Source organism: Carcharodon carcharias, chromosome 10, assembly GCF_017639515.1.
Source record: "Carcharodon carcharias isolate sCarCar2 chromosome 10, sCarCar2.pri, whole genome shotgun sequence".
Taxonomy (NCBI): domain Eukaryota; kingdom Metazoa; phylum Chordata; class Chondrichthyes; order Lamniformes; family Lamnidae; genus Carcharodon; species Carcharodon carcharias.
Window position 1 is genome coordinate 37,054,191 of NC_054476.1, and position 11,915 is coordinate 37,066,105.

The 11,915-nt window shown below is 40.6% G+C and overlaps 1 protein-coding gene and 1 non-coding gene across 3 annotated transcripts in view; both read left to right on the forward strand.

Moving 5' to 3' along the window:
• LOC121282740 (eukaryotic translation initiation factor 4 gamma 2-like) overlaps positions 1-10,767 on the forward strand; it is a 29,332-nt gene extending 18,565 nt beyond the window's left edge. Inside the window, exons 10-23 of one of the 2 annotated variants that reach the window (XM_041196475.1) lie at positions 193-276; positions 361-459; positions 541-682; positions 815-975; positions 2,124-2,237; positions 2,614-2,742; positions 3,316-3,414; positions 3,875-4,090; positions 4,760-5,018; positions 5,735-5,939; positions 6,592-6,797; positions 7,041-7,162; positions 7,770-7,830; positions 10,023-10,767. In XM_041196475.1, coding sequence (XP_041052409.1) covers positions 193-276; positions 361-459; positions 541-682; positions 815-975; positions 2,124-2,237; positions 2,614-2,742; positions 3,316-3,414; positions 3,875-4,090; positions 4,760-5,018; positions 5,735-5,939; positions 6,592-6,797; positions 7,041-7,162; positions 7,770-7,830; positions 10,023-10,066 — 1,941 coding nt within the window. In that variant the 3' untranslated portion in view covers positions 10,067-10,767. The remainder of the gene's footprint in view (positions 1-192; positions 277-360; positions 460-540; positions 683-814; positions 976-2,123; positions 2,238-2,613; positions 2,743-3,315; positions 3,415-3,874; positions 4,091-4,759; positions 5,019-5,734; positions 5,940-6,591; positions 6,798-7,040; positions 7,163-7,769; positions 7,831-10,022) is intronic. The other variant, XM_041196476.1, reaches the window with a different exon arrangement.
• On the forward strand, positions 2,270-2,454 carry LOC121283722. The gene has a single exon (XR_005944362.1). It is a non-coding gene; the product is annotated as a small nucleolar RNA SNORD97 (small nucleolar RNA).
• Positions 10,768-11,915: the final 1,148 nt, after the last annotated feature.

Consider the following 11,915-nt stretch of genomic DNA (forward strand, 5'->3'; position numbering starts at 1 on the left):
CTCTTGGTGTCCTAATGCTGTTCCACTTGGAAAGGATATGTTGAGTAAACAACTTCAATTAAATGCTGATGTACTAAAGCATTTTGGTGTCAACATGAGTATTTAATATAATTCAATATTATAATTTAATATAATTCTTGTTCAACTTTGCATTTGATTGTTTAAATATTGCAAACCTTCTGCCTTTCCTAGTCTCTAATGGATCAGTACTTTGCCCGGATGCGTTCCTTGATGCAAAATAAGGAATTGCCAGCTAGGATTCGTTTCCTGCTGCAGGTGACTTTTTTTTTCTCTACTTGTTGAATTTGTTCTTTTAAAGCTAGTCTGAGCATAAGCTGAAATCCTCTATCCCCTCTGTAGGATACTGTGGAGTTGCGTGAGCACCGCTGGGTTCCTCGCAAGGCTTTTATTGACAATGGACCAAAGACGATAAACCAGATTCGTCAAGATGCAGTAAAGGTGGGCTATAGATTGGCTCTAAAATTTCTAAATTTGGAGTTGCATGTTAGCATGTAACTAACTGACTTACGTTGCCTGCAGGATTTGGGAGTTTTTATTCCGCCAGCTATGGCTCAAGGAATGAGGAATGACTTCTTTCTGGAGGGACCTTTTATACCACCAGGAAGGAAATTTGACAGAGACCCACTTGGGGGGCTTGCTGATATGTTTGGACAAATGCCAGGTAAATATTGCTTTCTGGTTTCAGCATCACTTTCTTGAATGGCTATTAACAAGTTAATATTTTGCCAGGTGTGATTGTTTGGCTTTCTAAAAGCTTAAATTTGCTACTTTTTCAATCCTTTTTATCTTAAAGGTAGTGGAATTGGTACTGGTCCAGGAGTAATTCAAGACCGCTTCTCACCTACCATGGGTCGACATCGTTCCAACCAGCTTTTTAATGGGCATGGTGGGCATGTACCAGCTCAGTCACAGTTTGGGGAAATGGGAAGCAAATCTTTCCTTAAATCTAATCAGGTGAGAAATGAAATGATTGCATGTCTGTTTGAAAAGCTGAATAACAACGAAGGTTCGAAGAGCTGTTGCATTTTGCTTTTCTACTTTCGTGGATTGCATTCATTACCATACCAACAATTTGGTTTTGGGCACTGCCTATCCAAATAATTCAGAATGGAAGACTGTTAATCGTGCATAATTTGATGCGGCCTCATTAATGTGCAAATTAATGGGATATTGTAAATGATGCTGCCATGTGGATGGATGTGATTAAGCTAGATTAAGTTGGCAAAGGCAGTTTGGGTTGCTTCTTTGCCCCCAGCCTGGAGCAGGTAAGTTGCTTGGGCCATGTGGATTTGAAGACTTGTGTTTACAGACCAGGCTGGGATTTAATGAATTGAGGCTCACCTAATGGTGGTTTAACTGTGTAGAGCACAGAATAGGTTGCACCACCTGTTTTGGGCACCCCCAATAGATATTGAGCATAGCTGTTGGTGTACAAAATTTTATTGCTTAATTGGAGTGGAGTGAGACTTGGATAGCTACAACACTGAAATATCTCCAAGCAGCTGATGTGCAATTCTTGAAACTTGCAAGACACATTGAATCTAGAAATGAATTGATGCAATGTTATTTGCTGCATTAAGGGGTACATGGCAAAGATATGCAAAGTGAAATAAAAACATTTATTATCTAGAATTAAAGGTAGGATTAATGTTTCTGAAGATGCTGGTATAAGATTGGCATTTGCATCAAAATGACATGGGCCATTTGGAAGATGAGTAATCCAATTTTGAAGTGAAGACTTAGCTAACTTGACCGAGATGCACTTCTGCAAACCAGCTTGGTGATGAGCAGTAAGCTACTGACTTCACTTTTTAGGGCAGCTGTAGCCTTGTGGAGTGCATGTTTGAGGCTGTCCTTGCTTCTGTGCTGTTTTGTATATTCAGTTCAATCACACCTGGAGAGTTCCTGACATTTGGGATGTGCCTGTCTCTCTGAAAGCCAACTTCTGGGCTCTGGTTGCTGATGAACAAAAAAAGCACTCATGTTGGAAGGAGTGGAGTCCAGGACCTGCTCAGCTACTGGTTGGAGTGTGTTTGTCCTGTTAAGGCTGAGCCTGGCAGCAGGTAGTGTTGGCACAAGGAAGTGACAGTGTTCTATTACAGGGACAGAACCAGCATTACCATGGACAAAACCAGGGACACTCATTCCAGCAACCAACACAATCCAAGGGCATGCCTCCTCGGTTCATAAAGAAAGGACAGATCAATGCAGATGAGGTAATCAGAATCTGGACATATTCAATGGTTTGGTGCCCAATGATTAAGGAATGACGCGTTATTGTGAGGACTAATCTGGCAGGCTGTTCTTACTATTTGACTTACCTTGACCACCACCTCTTACCCGTTTTTCTTTCTTCCAAATCCCCAACCCTTTTTCCACCTGTTATGGATAGCTGGCCAGTGTCCTGTGAGCGTGATTGAGAGATGAGGGCAGCCACTTCCGAGTTTGAACCTGACAAAATAACCAGCTATTCTTCAGATATCGTCAGATATTTAGACATATTAAACCACCTTTTGCTTAAGTGTTTGCATGCAGTACTAACTGTGTATTGTATATGATTGTTGACATTAAGGTTTGACTTTTTCTTGACAGATCAGTTTGAGGCCTGCACAGTCATTTTTGCTGAATAAAAATCTAGTGCACAAGCTTCAACCACAAACACCAACTATGATTCCACCAAGTGCACAGCCTCCTCGTACTCAAACACCACCCCTGGGGCAGGTATGGTTTGCTGTCAGGCCTTTGTTTGGAATCCAATTCCTTTGTTCCTGTTCCCATTAACTTGAATAGTGGAACCATAAGTAATATGTCTTAATGAGTTGAAACCTAAGTTTGAGGGGACTTGACAAGGCAGATGCTGTGTTATTCACATGGTTGGGGAGTCTAGAACTGGGGATCTCAGCCTCAGAATAAGGGATTGGTCACTTAAGACTAAGATGAGAAATTTCTCCAGAGGCTGGTTAAAGCTCCATTGAGTATATTCAAGGCAGATATTTTCAACTCTGGGCAAATCCCAAGGGAATCAGGTCAGAAAGTGGAGTTGGCTCTAAGATCTTCCATGTTCTTAGTAAATGGAAAGAGTGGGCTCAAGGGGCTGTATTCCTAATTATATTCTGAACTGATTTAAATATTGGAAAGTCTTAACAGCCCTTGTTCAACATTGGGGAGAAGTGAGTTAAATTAACTTCTAGTTTTTAACTTCTAATGCCTCTTATTTCACCATTTTTTTGTGATCACTTTCTGTAAGCTACATTTTCTGTAAACCTGTTTTGAGAGTAATGTATTACCTGTTAGCCCCCTCAACTAGGTCTCAAAACAAATCCACCCTTGATTCAGGAGAAGCCTGTGAAGAACAAGAAAGCACCTTCCAAAGAAGAACTGATAAAACTGACTGTAAGTGACTTTAATTCTTGGGGTGATGTGTCTTATTGTCTGCTACCTCCCATCCCTTTTGTAGAGACAATGCACTGGTCCTGAAAACTGATGTTAGACAAGTCTGGTTTGGTTTGTGAACACTTGCCATGGATGCTGTGTTGATGTTGGTGTGCAGGCCACACTGCTGGATTCTTGAATGATATCCTCAACACAACTTGATTAGTTGAACATTTGGCCTGTGCTCAAACAAATGCTTGTGTAAAGCTGCCACAGTGGCCACTGGTGCTGTGCATTTCCAATAAGGAGTAAAAGTACTAAATAATCATCCTTTGTGACTGCAGCCTCTTAAAAGTGGAAGGTTACTATGGGATGTTTGACTGCATTGTTTACTTAATGGCATGTGCCAAGCATACCATTCCCCAGGACCCTTGCTGAAGCTTAAATCCTTTTGCATTTCTTGTTTGTCATTCCTTTATAGGAAACAATTCTCACAGAGTACCTGACGAATCTTAACATTAAAGATGCTGTCAGTGGAGTGAAGGAGATGAAGGCACCAAAGCCTTTTCTGCCAGAAATGTTGAGCAAGATGATTGTGTACACGCTAGATCGCTCTGATGAAGATAAAGAACAAGCTAGTACTCTGATAAATGCACTCAGACAGGAGGGGCTTGTTATGGGTGAAAACTTCATGCAAGTAAGTGAACTTTTAAGCCTTAATCAAAAACGAGACTTTTAAAGCATCCAAATTGATAGATGCAAGCCTGCTGGGTTTGCTTTCCCTTCCTATACCCACTGCCCTCTACCAACCATAGACCAAGTTATATCTGCTTGTTTAAATGCTGTTGACTGAATCTGCAGTGTATAAAGTGTATGCCACTTTTCTGCTGTATCCATATCTTGGCATACCAGTTTAACATTTCTTAAGGTTTGAGCCTGTGCAGGGATTATGCTTGAGTTTTATGATTTGTAATTAATGAAGCTGGTTATCTCCAGTTACTTGGTAACTGGATGTATTATTTAGTATAGGTACAGTGCCTCAAATCTGGCAACCTTGGACCAATGCCATGTTGTGTTTTGGATAACTCGGGCCATGAGCACTTCTGGGTGGGTTGAGGGTTGCCTGGCGCACTGAGTGCAGCAGGTAACTAGTCTGGAGCCACATCGTGCCCCTGCAGCACCTAGCCAAATTGTCCAGATAAGTTGTTAAAATTTAACTTGTCAAAATTTGAGTCTCCTGCTTTCAGGCAACTCTGGTTTTTGGATAGCTGCATTTGAGACCTTACCTGTATTTTATGTAGTTAGTCTTCATGCAGCCACTGGGGTATACTACATGCTAGAAATTCCCTTTTAATTTTGCTTGCAGGCTTTCCTGAATGTATTGGAGCAGTGCCCCAAGCTGGAGGGGGATATCCCTTTGGTGAAATCGTACTTGGCCCAGTTTGCAGCACGTGCCGTCATCTCTGAACTCGTGACCCTCTTGGAGCTTGCCCAGCCCTTTGAGAATGGAACCCATTTCCCCTTATTCCTGCTTTGTCTACAGCAGCTTGCCAAATTGAAGGATCGAGAGTGGCTGACTGACCTCTTTCAACAGAGCAAGGTCAACATGCAGAAGATGCTGCCAGGTGTGTACTTGCATGGGGGTATGGTTTGGAGGTCATTGGGGAAAGTTCAACCTCTTTATTGAGGATATGGACCATCTGTGACCCTGTTGCAATCAAAGCAATGGGATTTGATTTGTAATTTCCCCAACTTTTTTGAAGGCTGGAATAAAAGCTTCTAAGGATTCTGCCAAATGTATTACAGTACACTTTTTTTAAAAAAAAACCCAGCAGCTTTGACTGAGGCCATGCTGCTTTTGCCAGATTGAGTTGGGCAGAGGGTGGCTAGGGGCCAGTCTGGGTTGGGTGAGGTCAGGAGTTGCTTGAAGTGCAGGAATAGACTTTAAGTTGTGAAGCAGAAGCCTGGTACCATGCATCACCTAACTGGAATAGCCCAAGTAAGTTATTAAAAAATACATGGCACAGTCTAAAAATGTTCAGCTTTTGGACAACTCCAACTTTTAGACAGCTTAAGAGTGTACCTGTAAATACGTTGCTGAGCTCCTTGTGGTAACTCATCAGTTAGGCACCCTAAACTCGCCTCTGGCTTGAAACTCTCTAGTAGATTATTTTTGGCTATTCTAATACTTGTCTTTAAAAAGAAGTCTTTGTATCTTGCATTTTGTGGGCATGTATGTTAAATGAAAACAGTGGTTGATTTGTGATAGCTTTAGCTTTCCAAATTGTACTGATGCAGTGACCTAGTATGATCCATTTATTTCTCACTTTTTTCCCCTCAGAGATTGACCAAAATAAGGACCGCATGTTGGAGATTCTGGAGGGGAAAGGACTCAGTTTCTTGTTCCCATTACTAAAATTAGAGAAAGAGTTGGCAGAACAGATCAAGAACGACCCATCCCCTCAAGCCATTTATAAGTGGATCAAGGATAACATTTCTCCCAAATTGCATACGGATAAAGGATTTGTCAATATTCTCTTAACCAGGTATATGCACAGCAATAACTTAGTCAGTCTGTCCTGAAGTTTTTGTAGTCTAAACAGTTTCATCTTGAAAAATGTAATCGCTAGCTCCACCTTGACATTGTGATTATTTAAGTGGGAGATAATAAAATGCTGAACTATTAGAGCAGCCAGTTTTTGTTCAGGTAAAGTCCTGTGACACCAGAACCTTGGTGCCATGCACTCTGGTGGGGGGGGAAAGAGGGAGGAAGGCACCTTTTATACTGCACTGAAATGTTAGCCTAGTCTGTGTAATGCTGTCTTAAGAGATTTAATTTCCCTCCACCCCCCTAAATTGAGGTGGGGCTGCTTCCTGAGTGCCTCAATAGCCATATAGCTTCAAATGAAGCTTTAACCTTTTTAAAGGAATACATTCAGATAAATGCTGATACAATTGTCCCTTAAACCAATTTGTTCCAGTATTTGGAACCAAGAGATTTGTCTGTGACAATGTGCTGTTGGACAGCAACTGAAATCTGATTTGAAAGGGTTATGGGGAGATGGCTGGAGTGTGGGACTAATGGAACAAACTTCTCAAGCATGGTGAGATGTAAGATTATGTGGAAGTACAGTTGCAGTTGGACCTGCTGGGCTGGTTAAGGGGGTTTCATTAATTGTTCCTAACTTGCTCTTTTAGCTTCCTGCAGCACATTTCAAAGATGGCACCTGCTGAAACTGGTGACCCAACTAGCGTTCCTTCCAAAGAAATGTTGGAACCGGAGAAGCAGCTGCTCCTGTCCTTTAAGCCAGTAATGCAGAAGTTCCTGCATGACCACACTGAGCTGCAGGTTAGCGCCTTATATGCATTACAGGTGCACTGCTACAATCACAACTTCCCTAAAGGTAAGATTCTCTGCATTTGAACTCTTTTTTTTCCATTGCACAGGAATGGCAAGAATTGGCAGTTTTATAAGGATGTAAATTTAATTTTGCATGATCATGTTGAAACAAAGTTCATTTAACAAGTTTGATTAAAATTGTTATTTTGGCTCTTGTCATCTAGTTTGATTTAGGTTGCTTGTTTTAAAGTTGAAATTGTGCAGCTCTGCATTCATTGTTTACATGTGAGTTGGTTCTTGTTTGTAGGTATGTTACTGCGCTTTTTTGTGAACTTTTATGACATGGAAATAATAGAAGAGGAAGCCTTCTTAGCGTGGAAAGAAGATATCAGCCAGGAATTCCCAGGAAAAGGCAAAGCTTTATTCCAGGTAAATAAGGGAAGATGGACTTGGGTAATTTAAGATAAACCTTAGGCATTGAGATGGATTCTGTTGAAATAAGTGGAACCATCACATAGATCATGTTTCTGCCCTTGTCAGCTTATTTTTAGGATGCAAGTAAACAATGAGACTGTAATCACTTAATTAAACTATTCAAGAAAAGGCCTTTGATCTGGTATTATATGAAAACATGACCAATTTTCTTTTGCCTTATCTATTTGGGATGTCTTGCAGGTGGACACCAGTAGTTTCATAAATGGTCACAATGACTGATCAACTCTGCTGTTGGTAATCTTTGAATGTTGGCCAGAACTTTTAGCAGTTTTATTTTCCACATAAACTACCAAAAGATAAGTCAGGCATGAACTGGGCTGTAACCACTTTTATCCAAGAACTAATTGGTGCACTAGACTTTGTAGTGCTCTTGGTGCTGCACTGAAGCTGCTTTGAGTTGGAGGGGGTAGTGGGGTGGGTGAGTCTCAAACACATGAAGTGCTCAGGTGAGTTTTGCCAACTGACCTAAATCTGTTCTAAGATTTCAGTCATGAGGTTTTTTTTTTTTTTTGTGATTAATCAACCTGATCTGACCTTGCAGGTGAATCAGTGGCTAACCTGGCTGGAAACTGCAGAGGAGGAGGAATCTGAAGAAGAGGAAGGTGACTGAAAACCGGCCAAAGCCTTAATAGTGCAAATATACTGTTGCTGTGATGTAACTGCGTTCATCCCAACCACTGCAGAGATTCATTCCACTGTTTGCAGTATTTAGCGCAGGAGCATGTTCATGGCTCATTTCTTCTGCATAACCTTTAGTGTATGTCTTAAGCGTAGTGTACCATTGAATCTTAAGATTACAGTACCTTTTTAGGCAACTTCATGACCTATGAATAGCATGCAATAACTGAACCCTAAATGTACTCAGTGCAAGCAGTAGTTATAATGAAGACAATGCTGTTGGCTGCTGTTCTACATTGGTTGATTTTTACAAAACTGAATAGCAACACCAAGACACTGTAGAAATGCACTTTGCTCAGCAAAATACTTGAGTCGTTGCAATATTTGATTTTTTCCCTTGGATTGTTAAAAGAAAAACCTAAATAAATTTGAAACTGTAATCAGTGGGTTGCAGCTGTAACATTAATTTGCCTGAATTTCTACCTCCACTATTGGGCTTTGTTTTAAGATGTGTGCCAGGGTTAACTGCTTAAATCCTACAGCCTGGGCATATGCACAAGTCTTTAAAGTCATTTTACCATGTCACAGTTCAGCTTTGTGCAGGTAAATTAGAGATTAAAGTGCTTGTTTAAGATGGGGGGGGTGGGTAGGGGGGAAAACTTCAGTGAGATTAATGGAACTAACCTTTTTTCTTTGGGCCCCTTTTACGTGATAGTAACAAAATGAAGCCTACTTAATTTATCAATTTGTGTTCACTACTTGTTCACATGCCCTGATTTTTGTACAAGTAACTTGTATCTATAATAAACATTGTGATACTTGATGCCTTATTTTCCTGTTGGTTTTGTTTGAAGTTGGAGACTTTAATGGGACACCAACTCTAGCACCAAAGAGCCAGCCTGTCTGTTTGCCCCGGTCAGAAATATGGAGTCTTTCTCCTGAGCTTCCTACTGCTGTGACTATTGTCTGGTGGACCTACAGTAATCATTTTCATAGATGGTCACAAATTTAAATGGTGCTTCTAAATTTACGGTTTGTTCCATTGAATGCAAGTGCTTCCTGGGAGGTGGGTGCATTGGCCCCTTGTGGCAGCAGACGTGACTCGTAACATGCTGAATAAACTGCATTTCATAGGGTTTAATGCACATGGCTTTGGTGCTTTCCAGTTATTGCCAATATTCCTTTTGGTACACTAGATTGGTACATGGAAGAATTGCACATTCCTAAATGTGTATTGTATACATTTGCCAACTAAGCTTTTCTGCCAGGGCTCAGCAGAGTGACACCCTGATGCACCAGCTTCCATCAGGTCGATAATAATGCTAGTTTTGAACTTTGATGAAAAGCCAAAATTCGAATATTTTAAAGTTGAACTCACTTGGCATTAAAAATAAACCCCTGAAACTCTTCTAATAAAGAAAATGGATTCCTGCTTCAGTCTGCCAACCTGAAGTGGGAAGCCTGGACATCCTTGTCTTTGAGTCCAGGATAATCTCTGATTGGAAGTCTGTAAGCCTGATCACTTGCTAAGTCTTAAACATCTGGGCAATGGGGTAATCTGGTAAGAGGTAAAATCCTAGTTTTCATTTTGACATGGTGGGAGAAGGCAGAATTGAGCAGAAATGTTGTGGGGGGAAAAATATGTTGCACTGCAAACAGACCTAACTGAGGTGGTGTGGAGTTGCCTTGACAGGGTTCAGTTTTTTAAAAAAAAACTAGCAATCTCCAGCCATCACTTGGTCATTTTAGATACCTTTCTTGAATTGGTGATGTTGTGAAGGTCTGGATCCTTGCGTAAATCTTAGGTCTTTAGACAAGTAGTATTGGACCTCACTATAGCCTGACATCTTCAATGCAGCCATCCTGTAATCTGGAGACAAGAATATTTATGGGGTTGAAGATGATAATGGAGCTGGTGGCAGTGCACAAGAATTTCATTAATAGCTTGACCTTTAAAGGGGCATTCCTGTTTTTTTTTTTTTCTTGATCCATTAGTTATCCAGGCTGATTGCATTTCTTAGACAACCAGAGGTTTTAATCACTGATTTTTGAATTGCATGCCTGTTTCTCCCAACTGGTTTCCCTGTGTATTGTAGGACAAGAGATCTCTGTATGGAAGTGCCCTGGGTGCAGTGTAATTTCCTCAAGCAATTAATAAATTTCTTTGCATCTCCAGACTCGTCATTCCCACTTGTGACAAGATCCATGCTGTGCTTGTAATCTTCCTGTAAACATGGAGTAAATTCCTGTAATGATGGGTGAAGAGAACTCATTGATTTCATTTGAGACATAATCATGAGGCAAGAGGGATCTTGTCCTCTTTCCAGAAGATTAACCATGTTGAGTTTATTCTAAGGTTTTTTTGAGTGCACATGTTGCAGATCCTCAGTACATTATGTTGGAGTCAGTCACTCAGCCCCTGTAGCCTGTTCTGCCATTTGCTTATCAGTTAATTTCTTAACTCAAAACCACCCTTCATTTTGTATAACTGGTTAAATGTTGCATCCAAACGATTTAATTTAAATGTGCGAAAGAATAGAATTGAAAGTTTGCAGATGTGACCCTCGGACCTTGGGCACTCCAAGTCTTGGAGCTTTCAAGCAGTCAATTTTTTTAAATCGGGAGTGCTCTCATTGCAAATCTTTGTTGTATCAGCTTTACAAGAGTACAAAAGGATATGAGCCTTGGCAGTTGAGATGTTTTTTTAAGATCAAACTTGACCATGATTTCTCAGAATTGGCAGAACAGCCTTGAGGTTTTGAGTGAGCTACTCCAGTTCCTATGTTGAATAGCTTCTCTGTAATTACAGGTTAGCTCCTTGTAACAGCTATCTTTCAGTTTAAATACTACTTTTGTAGCAGAAACACTTCTAACCCAGTGTTCAGGTTTTATCAATACAAATAAAACTGGCTGAGCTGTGATTCACTTTGGAGTTCAGTGATCTGTAAATCTGAGCATAGAAATTTTAACTTGCTAACCTGAGTAACAACTCGACATTCATCTGCCTATATAGTAGTTTAACTTGTAGGCTAATTAACTTCTGGATGCTTGGAATTAATTGTATTTATGGCATGTTACAACATTGAATTGGTAACCAAAGCCCCAGGTTAAAGATAATGGCAGAAGAGCCAGAGGGGATTTCATAGAAACTGGAGCATGAGAGGCTGTTTGACCTATCAAAACTTAAGCTGGGTCTTTGGAAAACCAGTAGTGCTTAGTCCCACATTCCTGCTTTTATCAATAATCCTATTGTGACCAGGTGAGGACTGGTCGAATGGCTCCCCTCTCTTCCCCCTTGTTTGATTGCAACATTTTTCAGGTTAATCTAGGTTAACACTTCCCAATTCAGTGAATACAGAACTGATCATAAGAACCAGACATGTTTTTGAGTTTTATAATGGTTTTATTATATTTAAACTGATCTGGGTAAACTATAACATGCTCAGACTTCACAAGTGCGCACACCTACAGATTGGAGTAGGGGAGTATTGATTGGTCAAATTAGCCTGTAAGACACCAGTTTGCAATTTATATTTTGCACTCTGGCTTCAGGATGAATTTGGCCTTGATTTAAAGATGTAGATGCTGGAGTTGATGATTTTCTTGGAGGCACCGTTGAGTTTTTAAAAATCTGTCTACTGCAAAACAGTCAAATTAGTAGATGGGGACCAAACTTGTTTGGTGGGGAGGGTGGTGGTGGCAGGAACTCCATTTGAGCTAGTCCAGTTCTGCTCAGAAATCCATCTATTTAAATTAGACAAAGCACTTGGGCTGGTTGTGTGATCTCTCTAACTGCCTGTAAATCAAACATAATTGTATATTCCAATTAGTTCTGGAGAACTACCTTAATATCAGCTCTTTGTTCAAGCAATTAATCTTTGGTTTGCCTTCAGCTGTTGAATACTGTAGGTGGTCTTGATGGACAAGGAGGAAGGTTGTTCACAAACCCCAGGGGGTCTGATGTAGGTTGAAATTAGTAGTCTGTTTCTCAATATTTTGAGCAATGGGGGGATCTGAAAACAAGGATGAGAATTTTATAATTGAGGCGTTGCCATACTGGGAGCCAATG